This window comes from Phascolarctos cinereus, unplaced genomic scaffold, assembly GCF_003287225.1.
Source record: "Phascolarctos cinereus isolate Bilbo 61053 unplaced genomic scaffold, phaCin_HiC Scaffold_726;HRSCAF=1367, whole genome shotgun sequence".
In the NCBI taxonomy this organism is placed as follows: Eukaryota; Metazoa; Chordata; class Mammalia; order Diprotodontia; family Phascolarctidae; genus Phascolarctos; species Phascolarctos cinereus.
The window spans coordinates 218673182-218692238 of NW_027556098.1; the positions used below are offsets into that span (position 1 = coordinate 218673182).

Here is a 19057-nt window from a genome sequence, read left to right on the forward strand (position 1 = left end):
TTGAGATACATAGTAAAAACATGTAGATTTAAAATATGTCTAATAAGAGCATCCCATGATGTCAGGTCATAAGGAAAGATTTCCAGGTACAGAAGGATTCTACTATTTCTTTCTCTGTCCACAGGAAAAAGCACAATGTGCAGACCACCCCAGAAGACATGGAAAATGATCAATTTCTTTCTGTGACAGTCAAACTCTGAAATCATCACACCTCTCTAGTGATTAACTTGCATTTTAGAAATGTTCTCTCCAGTCTGAATATGGAGAACAAAATCTCTCAAAGGGCATAAGTGAACTAAAAGATTATCACTTATCTGTCACTCCTAACTGTAGTAGACCAGGAGCTTTCTTCTGAAAGAGGGAATTGTGAATGAAAATAATTATAGCTATCAATTGCAAGCAGATTATGTTGCTATATTGCAACTTGGGCAAATAAAACAAAAACCCAACCTCAAAACAAGCAAATATAAGAAGCAACTTGGTTTTCACAAAACATGTTAGCATTAACTTAGTCTATGGCAGGTTACATCCACTCTGAACAGGTGACATTACGAACTATGAACTTGAACTAAATATTGCCATTATCAGCACATGTGATGCACTCAATGGATCACACAATGGGCAGCCGCTTTTGAGGTATGGTAAGTTTTTTCCACAACCTTTCTCAACTCAAATAAAGGTACAAATCTTACCTTGAGAAGGTATTTAGGAGACTGCATGCAAGAGCCAAAGAAGGAAAAGGAAAGCTTAAATGTCATTTGATAAGGAAATCAATTCATACATAAGACCAGGAATCAAAACGGAAACAAATTTTCAAAAGTTACACATGAAATCTAGATAATTACACAGAGGATTAACCACATTGACTTGAAGAAAAGCCATGCTTTTACTCCAAATCTGGTTTGAATAAAATCTTAGTACAGCCTCTAGGTATATTTCTAGTTGACATACTAACATACATTGCATTTTTTTTCCTTTCAAGGACATCTAATTTTATGGTTTGGGCCTATAAAATGAAGGAATTGGACTATAGCCAGGAGTGGGGAACCTGAGGCCATCTCTACAACCCTTTCCAGGTCTAAGTCCTAGGATCCTATTTGGGAATAGCTTTGGGATATTCTCAGACTAATGTGCAACTCCCTGAGGGCTGAGGGTGAAACAATCCACAAAAACTTTCTGTAACATTCTTCATAAGTAGCCTGTGGCCTAATGGCCAATTAAGGCTTTGGTTGCATTAATATGCAGCTGAAGCAAAACTGTAACATTCAGTTTTGTTTGACTTTGTTAATGGGGTAAGAGGGAAAAGAGTCAGAGGACTGATCCTGGAGCAGAAAACCCTCATCTGGAGTTAACAGCAAACTTTCCACAAGCAGATTATCAACTGAGCTTCTTCCCTCTACAGCACCTCTACTGAACAATAGAACCCCAGCACTCTGAAAGCCCAGAGATGTTTTGGACAGCCCAGGCTGAAAAAGTTTGCAAGAAAGAAGCCTGAGGCATATTTAGAGGACATCATTGAGGAGGTAAAATGTCTTAGTTACCAGTCTACACCCCTCACATTTATGCTGTTCTCAGGGATCTCTGTTCCGGTCTGGCCCTTTCTCTTCTAGCTTCTCATCTTATTACAGATTTAGGAAGAGTCAGGATACCAAAGTTCAGGGTAAGGAAACATTAGAGCACACAAAACAGGAAAAATAAAACAAGTCAGCTTTATTGAGAAGTAATATTCACACTAAAGATGGGCAGTTGGGGACAGTGGAAACAGGTCAGATCCACTGGGGGCCTGATGGAATTGGGCACCCAGACCTGGAAAGTCTGATGGTGTTTTGTTTGTTTGTTTAAACAGGGTTCTCATCCAGGTGGAGCAGGACTAGGCAAAGAGAAGAGAGAGGGAGGAGCCAGACCTGGGGACCTGGGGCTGATTCACGGTGGGCCTGGCGGAATGGAGAGAAGACTCCTAGAGAATTGGCTAGTTGATATTCAGATTCCCAGCAGGCAGGACTCTTCCTGTGGATCTTACTTAGATGGGGTGACTTAGGGGTTTTAAGATTGCCTTGGGGAGTCTTTGTTTATAGTTCCTCACTTCTGACAACACAATTTACTAGCCTGGAACCATTTCCCTAAGGATCCTACTCCACTAAGGCAAACCTAGTTACCCAATTAATTCATTCCTGCTAATGTGCTAATGGATGCTGAGGGATTGACTCAATACCCTTTGGAATCAAACATTTTCATTTTGATCTAGCTTTGGGTAGAAACAAGGCCTTACTCCAGAGGAATTGGGAAAATTTCAGGCCTCTGCTCAGCAGCTTACAGGGGAAATTCATTCATTCATTGGCCCCCTTGAGTCATTCAGTTAAATGACTAAGAAAGGATTCTACCATAGGCTGTAGGTGAATTGGTTTTAGGCAATTTGATTAAAAATTTGATTCTATGGTTCTGTGAAGGTGTAGATGAGTTGGTAGGTGGGACAGTGCCTTGAGCATAGAACTTGGAATCAGAAAAACTTGAGTCCACATTTTGTCTCCAATGCTTCCTAGCTGTACAACCCTGGGCAGCTCATTTAACCTCTCTGTGCCTCAGTTTCCTCATCTAAAAAATGGAATGATAATAGCACCTACTTCACAAGGGTTATTCTGAAGATCAAATGAGTTTATATATATATATATATATATATATATATATATATATATGTGTGTGTGTGTGTGTGTGTGTGTGTGTGTACATAAAGTGCTTTGTAGAACATAAAGTACTATGATAAAGCTGTCTATTACTATTATTTTTATGAGTTTAAATTGGCACCATTGAAGGGAGTATTCATATTAATATGGAGTATTTATATCTATTATAATAATTGTGGAAAAGATCTAAAGGTCTTAGTGGACCATGAGTTCAATGTGTGTTAGTGTGACATGGTAGCCAAAAAAGTAAATGCTGTCTCAGGCATCATTAAGAGAGGTATAATAGCCAGAAATAATGAGATTATAATCTTGTTTTCTACTATGGTCAGCCCATATTTATTGTGTCCAGTTTTATGTTCTACATTTTAAGAAAGTCTAGCTGGAAAAGAGCCACCCCGATAAGAGTGAACAGACTAGAGAGTATGTTATATGAGATCCAATTGAAGAAACTCTGGCTGTTTAGCCTAGAGAATAGAAAATATAGGAGTGGCATGACCATTGCCTTCAAGTATTTGAAGAGTGACTTGGAGGAAGAAGGATTAGACTTCATAGGCTAGCCCCACAGAGGGCAAAGTTAGGAGCAATGTATAAAAATTTCAGAGAGGCAGATGTTTCAGAGAACCAAATTTCATTTTGAGGTAAGGAAAGCTTCCTAACAATTAGAATTCTCCAGAAGCGACATTTGCTAAACTAGAGAATAGTGGAACCCTCCCCTCTACCTCCACCAATCTGTCTTCTAGAAATATTCCAGCAATGGCTGAATGGCTAATCGCTGGTATGCTACAGAGTAGAGGCTTATCCAGGTATAATTTCAGAGGACATCTAAATGACTTTCTCATTAGATTGTATGGTTCTTGAGGGCAAAGGCTGTCTTTTGCTCCTTCATATCTCCAGTGCTTAGCACAGCACCTGGCACATAGTAAGCATTTAATAATAAGTATTTACTGATATTTGATGTTCTATGATTCTGCTTCTGTCTTTTATGCCACAGCATCTTCAGAAGACGCCTAAAGAATTCAAACCAAAATGACTGCCTTTAGAGTGTTTCTTCTTTGAGGTCAATTTTCTCCATAACGAAGGTGATCCTCAAAACACCAAAAGGCCAATCCAAGCAATTCACTTTCTTTTTTTTTTCAGCTTTTTGTTGAGGCAATCAGGGTTAAGTGACTTGCCCAGGGTCACATAGCTAGTAAGTGTCAAGTGTCTAAGGCCTGATCTGAACTCAGATCCTTCTGACTCCGAGGTCTGAGCTCCCAATTCACTTTCAAGGGAGAATTCTAGAGAGGGCATCATCTGACATTCCTGGTAAGACTGTAGGCAAGTCAGTTGGATGCCTATGAGTCTCAGTTTCATTATATGTAAAATCAGGAGTTTGAACAAGTTGGTGTTTGCGTTGGGTCCCTTCCAGTTTTACCTTTAGGATACAATGAGCTAACAAATACCTTAAGGGTATCAGGCTCATTCCTGTAAGAGAGGCAGCTGTTCCGAATCAATACGATTCTGCAGGCTCCAGTTCTTTGACCTCCAAGGTCAAATTTCTGGGGAGATATCATCCTCAAACTCACAGCACCCAGTTTCTGCACCTTTTCTCAATACTTTCATCCCAGTGTGAATCAAAAGGAATGATATCAAAGATCAGTTTTCTCTCCCACTAACATCCACAGCTCTTATAGAGTAGATTAATGGATAGAGGACCCAAGAGCACTTGGGTTTAAGTCTCACCTCTGACACATAGTAACTGTGTGCCTAGGAACAAATCCTGGAACTCAGTGTCTTTGTCAACTCTCTAAGACTATACATTTGTGATTCATACTGACATGAAATTCCCTATGCTGATGAAATACCCTGTCCAGACCAAATAAGGATACTGCACAGTAAGAAGTGTGTTTCCAAAAAAAGCAAAAAAAACATTGAGGTATCTTTAAAAATAATTTAGAAGAGAACATAAGGAAAGCCAGAATGACATATTGGAAAAGCATCAGAGCTTTGAAAGCTACTGGCTGAACTTGTGAAAAGCTAAGCTGTACCTAACATAGATCTGTAGTTTCTCTTTTCCTGTCCTACTGTATGTGTGTATGCATATATATTTGTGTGCATATATATATACATACATATATGCATATGTATATATGTATATAACCCCCCCATTTTATTTAGTGTTCAGAATAAAAATACATTAAAAAATAAAATAAAATGAAGGAAATAAAAATACATTAAAATAAAATTGCAAAAAAGGGTTCCTTAGCTTACTTTGCACTCTAACAAATACTACTCAGAGACATCTCTGGAATCTTTAGTTAAGGACATCTTTTCCAGGAAATTTCATTGTAACACTATATGACATTTTAACACTAACATTAAACAGATAACCAAATAATACACCATTTAAAAAAAGGCAGTTGTTGTTGTTCAGTCATTTTCAGTCATGTCTGACTCTTCATGACCCTATTTGGGGTTTTCTTGACAAAGATATTGGAATGGTTTGCCATTTCTTTCTCTAGCTCATTTTATAGATGTGGAAACAGAGGCAAACTGGGTTAAATGACTTGTTCAAGGTCACATAGCTAGTAAGTGTCTGAAGCCTGATTTGAACTCAGGAAGATGAGTCTTCCTAACTCTAGGTCCAGTGCTCGACTGACATAGTCTGGTGAAAAAGAACACTTGATCTAGAATAAGAGTTTCTGGGTTCAAATCCTTTTTCTGCTGCTTGCTACTATGGGCAAATAATTTCACTTCTTTTGGCCCTAGTTTCCTCATCTGTAAAATGATGGAGTTTAGATCAAGTAATATAAAAACTTCCTTTTGATTCTAAAATTCTACAAAAATAAAGTCTCTGATAATGGTATTCTTTCACTAATACACTAGTTTTCTAATGGATCAATAATCTCACATTGTGGGTATTCTCTCCAGTGCTACAGATGAAAATCTATCCATACTTCTCCAACCTGGGTGATTTTCATCAATGTTCTCTTATAAATTTGCCACAGTGGATCCACCTGACGTGTTTTGGGATTTTCATTGTCCAACAGGGAAACTAGAAGAACAGTCCAAAGGCTTCTGTGAGTGGCCCATCTTTTTCCCCTGTTGTGTGTTTCTGTATGGTTGTACGTATTTCTCATGCTCTCCCCCACACCACTTTAGTAGACTTCCTCATGTATAACATGTTGTGGCCAATCTCCGTTTCCTATGTGCCTTTCTATTACCCTTTCTCATCCTTAATTTCACATCTTTAAAGACAGTAGTAATTCATAATTCACAGTCATTTGGCATTACTAGAAGAACACTGGGGTTCAAAAGATGAGTTTGGGATCAGTGGAATAATGGGAGAATTAGAAGGATAGAGTGATTTTTAAATGCTTGTTAATTAAAAAAATAAAAATAATTAACTATTTTTTAAAAAATAAAAAAGTTGGGCTTTGCACTCAAGAAGCAAGAGAAATTTCCCAAAAGCTGTCCAGCCTTCTCTCCTCCTGTTCAATTTTGGGTCCAGTTCACTTTCCATTTGCAGTGTCTATTATAGATATACATACTAATGGATGACCTCCATGGGTTGTCTATCTAAATGTATATTATAGTTTAGATTAGTGGCTCTCAATTTTTTTGGTCTTAGGACCCCTTTACACTCTAAAAAATTGAGGACCACTTTACATTATTAAAAGTTATTGAGGACCCCCAAAGAGTTTCTGTTTATGCAGATTATATCTATCGATATTTATCATATTAGAAATTAAATTAGTATAAATTAAAACTGGTAAAATTAAATATATATTTGTTCTTAAGCATTTAAAATAAGAATAATAAATCATTACATGTTGACATAAACAATGTATTCCTATGAGAAATAACTTTTCCAAAATAAAAAATTTAGTGTGACAAGTAGAATTGTTTTACATATTTTTGCAAATCTTTTTAATGTCTGGCATAATGAAAAACAGCTGGATTCTCATATCTGCTTCTGCACCCAATCTGTTGAGTTGTGTTGCTTCTATCACTGATCTTTTCCTCGTCTACCTGGTCTATTACAGCTACTTTTTCTATTTTTTTTCTTTAATGTTCATTTTCACTTCTTCTGGGACTCTAATGGCATGGCTACTTGATCATCGATAGGGAAGAGAGTTTGTTACAAAACTCTTGGTAGAGCTTCACATAGATATGTAATTGGAAAAGGGAATAATATTTTAATAGGCAAATAACATCTCAATATTATCATGAAACAATTTCGACCTTGCAGATTCCCTCAAAAGGTCTTGGGGAATTCTCCAGTGTCCTCAGACTATATTTTGAGGACCACTGGTCTAGATTGTAAACATTCTTCATCCATCCATTTTTTTTCCTTTGTAGAAAGTTAGGCCAAAGTCTATTAAGCGATTATTAATTTTATTTAGGAGGTTCACCAGTGTTCTTGGGCTTGGTGCAATTAGCACAGTGTTATCTGTAAACTGGAAAATAAACTGAGAATCTCTCCTTAACTTCTAATCTGTGTTGGACCTCCTCCATTACAGTGGTAAATAGGTTGGGTGAGTATATCTCTTCTTGTTTAATACTTCACTTGATATTAATGATCATCAAATTAATGGTCATCAAATAAAGTTAATTCTACTGTGATACCTTTCAAAATATCTTGTCTGATTTTGATATATGTATGGGCACCTTGTTGGTGGAGAGCTTGCTGATTTACTCCAGTGAATCAAAAAAAATTTTTTTTATAATCAGTGAAAATTGATGGCATTGCATATTCTCTACATTTTTAGTTGATGATGTTATAGTAAAAATATTATCTACTGTGTAATACCATTTGCAAACGAATGCCTGGTTCCTTTCTAATGTCCTCATCAAGGATGCCATCAATGCACATGTAGATTATTCTCATAAAATGTATTGATGAGAAGATAGGCACATCAGTCGGCAATTATTTATATTTTCTCAGTTGCTGTGTCGAAAGTGTTAAAAGTGTACCTTGTTCTCATCTCCCTGGTCCCCCTACTCCTTTCCATATAGTGTTAGTAAGTGATTTTTTTAAGTAGACAATATAAATACGCAATAGCAGGAAATGATTGCAAAGGGGAACCTGGAAGTCACATACAAATGCTCCGAAAGATCAAAGGACCATAATTTACAAATTGTATCATATATTAACCAAAATTCACATCCTGGTAATATGTGCTGAATCACCAGAAGCCATTTAGGTGCTGCTGTCTGAATCCTTTGGTCCTAGGATATGTCAAGGTCTCTGCAGTAAGACCAGCAGAAAACCAAAAGGTGCTGATAATTTTGAGATGATATGTTAATTTTAAAGTTTTACCAACTTTGACATGATTTGGATATGTTAATGAACTAAACCCAAGGTGGCACAGATAAGAGTTAGTCTGTTTCCCCAAAATCCCTTTAAAAATGAGACCTTAGACTCCTATGTCCAAGTACTTCTTCATCTCCATATTGGGTCCATGATGCCTAGTACCCCTGATCCATGGTAACGTGTCGCATGTTCTCTGCCTCTTCCCATCCCCGTCCTTTTCCCCATGCTGCCTGCCTTCCTTCACCACTCCATCCCATCCCCACAGCATTTAACTCTGTATCCCTTTTGCTGCTTGTCTCTGTAACCTTTGTGCTTTATTAAAGTGTGATTGCACCCTGCTTGCCACCATGGGCTTTCCTAGCACATACCTAAAGAACTGGGTGTACCTGCTCCCATTCCATAGTTTTGTAAATTAATTATCAGTTGCCGTGGGGAGGAATAATAATAAAATCCAATTTTTTTATACATTCTGTGTCCTTCTCTCTATAACCTATCTTGAGAATTGATCCCTTAGTGCCCTCAAAATTGTGTTGCTTCCATCACTGATCTCTTGTCTGCCTGTCTATTACAGCTACTTTTCCTATTTTTTCCCTTCATGTTCATTTTCAATTCTTCTAGCACTCATCTGGGACTCTAATGGCATGGCTTTTAGGTCCTCGATAGGGAAGAGAGTTTGTTATAAAAATCTTGGTAGAGCTTTTCCTTTTTTATCTGTTTATTGTCCTCCTTCCAGTTTCATCCTTAAAGTTCCTTGTAACTGCTTTCCTGGGTTTTTTTTCCAACTTTATTTAAATTATTTTCCCCTTTGTGTTCCTCATTGTTTTATGAAGGAATGCTGCTCATAATTTTTCACCATCTTTCTCTCAAAGATTTTCCAAAGAATCAATGAGGGAAAAACTAGATAGGATAAATCTCATTCAATAAGCACAAAAGTTTTGTTGGGAATGCATGGTTAGTGGAGTTGTAAAGAACTAGTTCAACCATTCTGTAGAACAATTTGGAACTATGCCCAAAGGGCTGTAAAACTCTGCATAATCTTTGACACAGCAATACCATTACTAGGTCTGTATCCCAAAGAGATAAAAGAAAATGGAAAAGGACTTATCTGTACAAAAATGTTTATAGCAGCTCTATTTTGTGGTGTCAAAAAACTAGAAACTGAGGAGATGCCCATCAATTGGGGAAGAAGTTGTAATATATGATTGTGATGGAATACTATTGTGTTATAAGAAATAATGAGCAGGATAGTTTCAGAAAAACCTGGGAAGACTTACGTGAACTAATGAAAAGTGAAGTGAGCAGAACCAGGAGAACACTGTATGGAATAAGAGCAATTATTTATTGGAAGGATGATAACTGTGAAAGATTTAGTTCCTCTGATCAAGACAACGACCCAAGACAAGTCCAAAGGACCCATGATGGAAAATGCTGTCCATATCCAGAGAGAGAATGATGAACTCTTGAGTGCAGATTGAAGCAAACTTTTTTTTAACTTTTTATGATTATTCTTGTTTTCTTTTTTTTGCGTGTGTTTTCTTTTGCAATATGGCTAATATGGAAACATGTTTTGCATGACTACATGTGAATAATCGCTATTATATTGCTTGACTTCTCATGGGGTGGGAGAAGTTCAGGAGGGAAAGAAAGAATTTGAAACTGAAATTTTTAAAAAATGAATGCTAAAAAAATTTTACATGTAATTGGGAAATACTTAATGAAATAAATAAAAATATATCTAGAAGAAAAAAGAAAGCTTTAGCGTGAGAAAGTTAAAAAGGATGTAAGGAAGAACAGAGGTGTCTGATTTAATCAATAATAAGACTGGAAAACTGGGAACCATGAAATTAACCAGTCATTTTTCCCACTGAATTTACAGAAATATTATTTTCTATGAAACCTGAATTTGAAGAGTTGGAAGGGACCCCAAAGACTGTCTAGTCCAACCCAGCCATAAAAAGTGTTTCTTTTATAACATATCCAGAAAATGGCCGTCCAGATTTTGCTTTCAGACTTCCCGTGAGGTCCATCCATTATCTACTCAGGTAAGCCAGTCCAATTTGGAATAGCTCTAATTTCCAAATAACCAGTGCCAGAGAGTTTAGAAAACTGAAATAGTGAATTAAGCTAGTATCTGACCCAGAGGCAGCAGAGAATAAAAGAAAGAGATCTAGCCTTAGACTCAAGAGACCTGAATTCTTGGCCTGGTTATGCCACTAACTAGCTGTGTGACCCTGAGCAAATCACTTAAACATAAATTTAGAGGTTTAAACTAAGTGACTCTAAGATCCCTTCCAATTCTTCCATTCTATCGTTCAACTCAGATTAAAGCCCCACTCAGTTTGGAGCTGAACAAACAGGATTTTTTGCCCAGGAAATAAAGTATGTCAGATACACTTACAGGCCAGACTTACTAGCCTGAAAACTAGTCAGATGGTGCCTTTAGAAGCTAAATTACACGTACAGAGCCCTAGCAAGTGAATAAGCCTCCCTGCTTGGTTGTTACCGCCATATGTAGATGCCTCTTCTCTAGTTTCAGGAAAGAAGAGAAAGGAAATGTTAGTTGGAAGAACATCGGATGTGGAGTCAAAAGACCAGGGAAATCTTGACTTGTCATTTGCTACCTAGATGACCTTAAGCAAATCACTTACCATTTCTGGGCCTTGATTTTCTCATCTATAACATGAGGAAGTTGTACTAAATAATTTCTATCATCGTTCCCAATTCTAAATTCTATGAAAAGGTGGGTAGGCCCTTTTGTGAATACAGATGCCTTTTCTATGCATTTTGGGCCAGCTCTTAGGGCCTGAGAGTATAGCATTGTTTAAAAGTTTTCTTTACTGAAATGTAAACTTGCTCTTGGAGCAGCTAGGTGACGCAATGGATAGAGCACAGGCCCTAGGGTCAGGAGGACTTGAGCTCAAATTTAACCTCAGATACTTAGTAACTGTATGGTCCTGGGCAAGTCTTGACCTCATTGCCTCCTAAATACACAAACAAAGAAATAAATAAATAAACTTGCCCGAGGAGGAAAGTAGACCCAGGAAAGATCCCCAAAAGGATTTAGACTTCTCTATCATTCTCATTGGGATTTCCTAGTCCAAATAAATGATAAATATTTTGTAGTCTCAAATGTTAAAACATTCTTTACCTGCTTGATAACATCTTTCCTCAAGGGTTTTTACTATTATCAAATTATCTTTAGGGGGGGATGGGGAGAGTCCAGATATGTGATGTCATCAGTGTGGTGGACCTCCTCTGCGCAATCTCCTATCTGCTGCCTCTAATCAGCAGCCTGAGCCACAAAAGTTAAATAGCTTTCCCTAGGTACATGTCAAAGCTAGGACTTGATCCAAGGTCTTCTTGACTCTGAGGCTGACCCTCTTTACCATACTGTTTCTCTAAATTGTCTATACCCTAGTAAAAAAAAAATCTTTCTTGTGATCACTCCATGACATAGCACATGAAAATACATTTTTAGTAATGATTTTCAGTGTATTTCTGGGCAACTTTATCCCGTATCACCTGGGATGGAATGGGAGGGACACAGATGAGAAGACAAGGATCTCTTCCTTCTTTTGATTAGTCAAGGTAAGGAGTAATACTGAATTTTCACATTGCTTCTCATATCTTCTGGTCCACCTCTTTTTTTTCAGTTATAAATTTCCCCCCCGGATTTCTCCTTCCCTGACTTTACCAAGGCTCATCATTGGAAATATGGTTCATTCCTCTTGTCTACCATCACTTCCACTGACTTTTAGGTTGCTCTGATTCTTTAGACATCATGGAGGCCAAATAATTCAAAACTACATAGCATAGGGAGAACATTTATGTCAGAGAGATAGGTTTTTGAGCCTGAGAGAAGAAGCTTGCCATCATTAAAAGCATTAAATCTATATTCTCCAATATCCTAATTAAGATCTTTCTATTTTTTTCCTTCTTAAGCTAAAATACACTACAAGTCATTGCCATTTTATCAATATGCTGATACTGTGTTGTCATGGAAATAATATGTTATGAATAAGATGCCCTTAGCTTGGGCAGGATTATTTCCAATAGAGCTTGACTTTCATCCCCAGAAAAGTGTCCACTGTTGACTTTCTTTTATAGATGTCTCTTTTGGTTGGGAACGTCACCTTCCTAACCCAAGGAGAAATACTTTGATCTTCTCACAGATTGGCACTAAATACTTATGAAGGAGCATTATTATTTACCTGGAAGTGATCCTTCCTTCCAGACAGCAGGACTGCTAAGGGCACTGTGACAGACAACTCACATTTCACAACTACTTCCTTGACATTCTTTGAACGTCTTCACACCTCTTCATCAGGGTCCCTATATTGCAATCCTCTATTCCTCAGAGAAACACATACAACATTCGGCTTGGAGGTGGATATATCTGAAGCCCCTTTCTTTTTGGTTGTTTGGGTTGGGAGGCTAGGGGATTGATTGTTACTAACCTTGACTCTCCCAGCACTGAGTTGAGGAGGCAAAGACCTAGATGCTGCTGTCACTCTTGCTCTTGCCTGGGCCAAGTTACCTATTGAGAAAGACAAAGAACATGAGTTGAATGAAAAGCAAAGGATATCTTGTTTTGGAAAGATAATTGTACTCCATTACTGGAAAAAATGAGGACATAGATAGAGGTTCATCAGCATTGCTCAACCATCACAAGAGACAAATGCACAAGAATGGAGAGGGACCAAAATATAGTTGTGTCAATGAGGAGTGAACATGAAAAACTGTCATTTCTCTGTGATTCTCAGGATGATGTCAGGACAGGGACATTGAAAACACACAGCATAACATTTCATAGTCCTCATAAAAGGACAGCAAGTGTGATTACTTTTCTGTGACCTCTTCAAATTTGTACCAAACCCTCAGCCCCCAAAAAAAAGGGTAGGAAGGAAGTTAATACCATGAAATCCCTTCAATTCTGGGCTGTGTTCTGAAGGGTATCCCTGGCCCTAAAGCTAACGAAAGATGAGAAAAATGATAAGACAATCTCCCCTTTGAACTTTTAACTCTCCCAGATTTGCCTAATCCTTGTGGCTTTTACCTCTCCGGATTGTAAGGAGACTTCTCTCATAAGATTTACAGTCCTCTTAGGAAATCACTGCCCTCTGCACTAAGTGACCTGAAGTATATCTTTTGGGCCTTTTTGTTTGTAAACTCAATCTGATCCTTATGCTAAAGGATGTCACATCATGCAATTGTTCTGGAAAATAAAGGTTGCTCAAGACAATAGTTTTAAAATAAAGTTGTCACTGAAAGGTACCGCTGTGAATTTTACATGTGCGAGACACTGAAGATTTCAAAGTTTTAGCAAGTCTAGCACAAGATGTCCAAATGTTTTCTCTGGCTGTGTCTTCAGAGGCTAAACTGTGATTAATAGCACTGAAAGAACCCTTTGAAGCAGGATTGGTGACATCAAAGTCCTAATCCAGGGGTGGCAGGGTTGGGTGTTTTTTTTTTATAATGAGGGGGAAGCATTTTAACACATTTCAAAGGATTTACAGAATGAATAAACAATAGGCCCCAGCAGAAGCACCCCACACCTTTCAGAAACATAACACATAAATAAGTTTCCATTTTAATTTAAATGTAAATAAAGCGTTCACACTTCTTTTAAATGTTAAGCAGCCTGTTAGCATCAACACTCTATCTGGCGATTTCCGTTTAGAGATGGTTCATTGCTCCAAAATACCCTTCTGAGTCTCCCTTAATGGTAACCACTAAAGAATGCACAGGAAAGAAAACAGAAGTCAAAAAGCATTTAAAAGAATTTATATCCTATAAGGGACTAGAGTCGAGATAGAAGCTGCATTCCAACTGCAAAGAACCCCTGGCAATCTCTGTGCTCCCAAATTAATGAGAAAAGGAAGAAACAGTCTGAGACAATCTCAGCTGGTACATTTAAAAGGGGGTGATTTCTTGCTTCAGAGGATTTCCATCTATTTTCAAGAAACTACCGCTCACAATTTCTATACCAATCCCCCTTTAACAGAAAGGACTGGGGCAAGATCCTATGAGTCCTATTTCAGAAGTCAAATGTACGTCTCAGCCTGTCTCTACTGCCCTCTGCAGGTTTTAGGATTTCAGGACGCATTCTGGTTGGAAGGTAATTTGTTAGCTTGTTACTGGAAAGAAAAATTTAGGCTATAAAGGGGAAAGGGAAATTTCCCCCCTTTGGAGTCTCTTAGCTATTAAAAAATAATATGAATAAGTAAAATAATAAAAATATAAAAGAAAAATACTAATAAACTAGCAGTATTATGAAGCTACTTTTCAACATAAAAAAATTCAAAGGGTTAGGAGAGGTAGCCCAAACCTGGATTTGAATCTTGCCTCTGCCACTTAACTAACTTTGTGGCCTTGGATAACACTTTTTGAAGTCTCAGTTTATTCATCTTCAAACTAGGAATAATGATACTTGAAATGTCTACTCCAGGGTTGGAAGGAAAGAGCACTGGATTCTGTTGGCTTTGTTCCTTACTCCCTGTGTGACCTTGGGAAAATCAATGAACCTCTCTGTGCCTTGGTTTCCTGAGAGGGGAATTAGACTAGATGAAATAAAGGGATCAGATTAGAGTTCTTAACCTTTTTCTGAATCATGGATCTGTTTGGCAGCACAAGAACCCCTTCTCAGAAAAGGCATAAAATAAAACACATAGGATTACAAAGGAAACCCATTATTTTTAAATATTCACATATCTTAGATTAAGAACCCCCTCGGTCTCTAGAATCTGGATTTCTTTACCTGGGATCCATGAAGCATGCACATGGATAGATTTCAAAGGGTATGGGAAGTTGGATGGGGAAAAATATATCATAGTTTTCATTAATTTTTGGTTTCCTTTGCAATCCTATGTATTTTATTTTGTGCATCTAAAAACATTCCGAAAAGGGATATACATGGGCTTCCGCAGACTAAAAGGCTCCCCAGGCCAAATGGGTCCAGGATACAAAAAAAGTCAAGAATCCCTGGACTAGATGATTTCTAAGGTCTTTCAGCTCTAAATTTTGTGATTTAAGTATAAAACACAATTTTCTACATGCTTTTTAAATGTACATAATGATTTCATAAATGTTATTATTAAATAGCTTCTAATTAGTTTATAAAACAAAATTTATCATCTCATCTTCCTCTCTCTCTGCCTTCAGTCTTTTAGGTAGTCTACTTACTTGTGGTCGCTGTTATATTTGTAATGCCTAGAATGTTCTAATTTCACACTTAATTACATTATGGCTATTACAATGTGGTTTTTGTGGAAAGTTTTTTTTAAGCTGCGTAGGAAGAATCATATATTACATTTTTAAAAGCAATATGCTACAGTTTGCTCCTATCAAACCATCACATCCTTAGCCTACCAAAATGAATCTGTTTTATATTTGGTCCATTAAGTCAATTTAAAATAGCTTCAAAATATGGCAAAGTTTTTCCATTTATCCAATGTGACTGGGCTAGATGGTGTTAGGATCTGCCCTGCAGTCTTCAATTTTCCTCCCAACACAAAGGAAGTTTATCTAAGACTAGAGGATGAATGTTAATAGCTGGGAGAAGGTGATTACAATTGTAACTGAGGGCTTGAAAGTGCCCCCTCTCCAGTGCCAAGCTAAGAATGTGGGGAATTCATTTCAATGGGAGGAGCTGTGGTTTTGTGCAGGGAGGGGTACGAGGAAGGAAGAGAGTAAGAGGGGGTAGAAAGGGATGAGCCTTTCTTTCTTCCAGACTGGTTTAGCAGGGGAGGGGATTTATAAACATTTCCACTGTCTTTTCAGAACAGACAGTTTTTTCCTTTATTTTCCTTTGGGAAAGGTTAAAGCCTTACTGAAACCTCAAACATGACTGTTAACTCCTGTCAGAGAATCTATAATTTTATGGATGTGGCTTCAACACGGCACACTGCAATCCATCCTTGTCTTCTTACCCGTAGAAACTCTTGTCTACATCCTCCCATAAATCCTTTGTAGGGGTCTACCCATTATGCTGGGGGAATCTCTTGACATCAAATGGGAACCAACCTACCAAGAGTAGACACTGGCTGGCCACTGTTATCTCTCACTGGCTACACCACCCCCACCTCCCTTTGCACTGATATCTCTTTGTAAGTGTCTCCAACAGCTTTTATTTGTGTTTCCTTTGACACTCTTGGTGCTACCTGTAGAATTCCTGCTTCAGCAAAGCTGAAACAAATATTTTCATTAAATTTTCCCAGGCCAAATATAAATCAGAGCTTTAAAGATTTGTGATCCGATGGTCTCAAAACATTACTTTTTAAAAGAACAGTAACTCCCCACTTCTTGCTTCCTAAACCATTAAAACTAACAAACAGATCCTTGGCCCTACAAACAGCCTTCCATCTAAAAACCAGGATGTTTCACAGGAGGTAATAAAGTTTCTCTTCCCTGTTCTGTAAACAGTGAATCAGCTTGCTCCCAGATCTCTCTGGTTTATTTTCACTCAGAGCCCTTTACTGCATCATGCTTCCCGCCCCACCAAAAAGCAATTAATTTTTCTTCCTTTTATGAAGAGTATCAATTGATAAAACCTAAATTTTTCATGCTGTCATAATGTACACATTATCTCCAGAAAGATCTAGATGAAGATAAACCTGGGTATTAAAACTCAGCTTGCTGTCCATGCCCTGTCTAGCCAGGGCAGAAATAACATGACAGACACATGGGCTGACATATGTTCAACAAAGCCCAGGGAACGTTCATGGATAACATCAAGGTCCATCCAAGCCAATTCAAGGTGCCCAGAAGGAAATAAAAGCCATTAGACAAGTGTTAGAGAATGCTGGAGCCCATGTGTCCTTTCAGGAAAAGCACGAAGATGGGATAACCTTTAAACCAATAACACTAATTGCCTGTAAGCATCCCTAGTCAGGACCACTTATAGCCCAATATTACTCTAGGCACAAAAAGAATGGAATGGGTAAAATGGGTGCCCCCTTTTCTGTAACCCTCTTCCTTTCTTTACCCTTGATCCAGATGTTCAGTGTCCTTAATGCTGCCTCCCCACTCCCACACCCCTCCACTCCACATGCCCCAGATTTGATCTATTATATCGACATTAAGCAGCCCCTTCCATCAAAATTTCTCTGTCCCTGGGGCTCCATTATTCCAACAAACTAATCCTAGTCTATTTTGCTAACCCTTAATTAACTTAATTAATGTATTAATCCACCCAGGTTGAGTATCAAAGATAAACTCCTCTGTTTGGAGAACATTTTATGCAGCAATATTGTAAGGATGTGAAAGACTTAGCTGCTACGATCTAGACAATGATTCAAGACAATTCCAAAGGACCCATGATGAACAATGCCATCCACCTCCAGGGAGAGAACTGATGAACTCTGAGTGCAGATTGAAGCATACTTTTTAAACTTTCTTTTCCTTTTCTTTTTTTTTTGTCTTTTGCAACATGGCTAATATGGAAATGTTTTGTATGATTTCACATGTATAATCAACATCATATTGCTTGCCTTCTCAAGGAGAGGAGACAGACAGAGGCAGAAAGAGAATCTGGAACTCAAAATCTCAAAAAATGAATGTTAAAATTTTTAACATGTAATTGGGAAGTATTTAACGAAATAAGTAAAAATATATTGGAAAAAAATAAACTCCTCTGTTTGGCATTTAACACTTTTTGTAACCTGGCCCCATCTGGACTTCCCAATCCTTTTACATGCTGTTTCAGCTTTATGTATATCTATGATCCAGCTACACTGGCCTACCCATAATTCCTCAGACTTGACACTCCATCTCCTATCTCTATTTCTCTGTCATGGATGTTCCCCTACACTGGAAGGCTCTTCCTCCTGACCTCTCCTTCTTAGTTGCCCTGGATTCCTTCACAACTCAGCTCCAGTCCCACTTACATATATCCCCGTACTAATCTTTTACATGCTTTCTTCTCTCCTTCCCCAGACCCCATTAGAATGGGAGCTTTTTGAGGGCAAGGCTCTTTTTGCTTTTCTTTGTATTACCAGTGCTTAACACTGTGCTTGACCCATAGTTCATGCACCCTTGAAAGATCTCTTCCCTGCAAGCTTTTTCTCAGACAATAAATGCTTTGTAATCTGTGATTGGACTCCGTTTCATGTTAGGTTCCCTCTTTGGGGGCCTGGGGTCTTCACTTAACACCTGTATTTTGGCTTCCACCAAGTTTTCTTGACTGTCTATATTTATTTGCTGGTGTACATAACAACCAACATCTGAAACTGTCCTTTTCAGAAACTGATTTCCTTTTTGGAAATGGCCCCTCTGCTTATACCCTTGTTTGAACTCTATATGATGTAAAACTCACAGAGACTTGGGAGCCATATCTTTTTTTCCAGCTCTCTCCTCTGCCAAATAACAATAAAATTCTTTCTAAAAACTTTTTTTTTTAGGTTTGGGGTTTGTTTTCAATTGGCAAGATCATGCTATATGGGGATTGGTAGAAGAACCTGGGTATATTTAACCTAAATCAGATGGCCTCTGAAGTCTTTTCAACATTCTGTGATGCAGGGGTAGGGCTTTTGCTGGTTTGGGATCTGGATTTCACCAAGAAATCTGGCTAGGATCTGGGTTTCACCACTAGTGTGACGGGCAGGGCCTAGGACACTGGACTGGTCATGGAGAATGGAGGGGCAGGATTAAGAATTTAGGAGAGAGACAAATTAATCAGTCCAAAGAAGGTGAGTTTGAAAGTAGTAGCTCTACTGCTCCGTATCCATGTGTATTTGGGCCAGTCTCCTCTTTGTGGCTCCAGTTTCCTCATCTCTAAAATAATAAGGCTGAACAAAATGTCTCCAAGGTCCTTTCCAGTTCTATATATCATATGATCTATTGAACTTATTTCTCTGCTTCCAAACAATTATGAATTGCAAACACATGAGGCAGGCAATCCCCACCCCCCCCATTTTTCTTAATATTTCTAGAGGAAGAAATTCCAAACTACAAATCTTTGACCTCTAATTTGAAAACTGAGATAGGGACAGTTGGAAGGATAAACTTCACCCCATACAGATTCCTGACCCTTCCATGTTTTAATAAAATCAGGAATAATCTCCACGTACCTTCCCTCTGTACA

General features: G+C 38.1%; 1 protein-coding gene across 1 annotated transcript in view; it reads right to left on the reverse strand.

Annotated features, from left to right (window-relative positions):
- MYO3B (myosin IIIB) overlaps positions 1–19057 on the reverse strand; it is a 632072-nt gene that overhangs the window by 292368 nt on the left and 320647 nt on the right. Inside the window, exon 22 of the mRNA XM_078146159.1 lies at positions 12435–12514. Coding sequence (XP_078002285.1) covers positions 12435–12514 — 80 coding nt within the window. The remainder of the gene's footprint in view (positions 1–12434; positions 12515–19057) is intronic.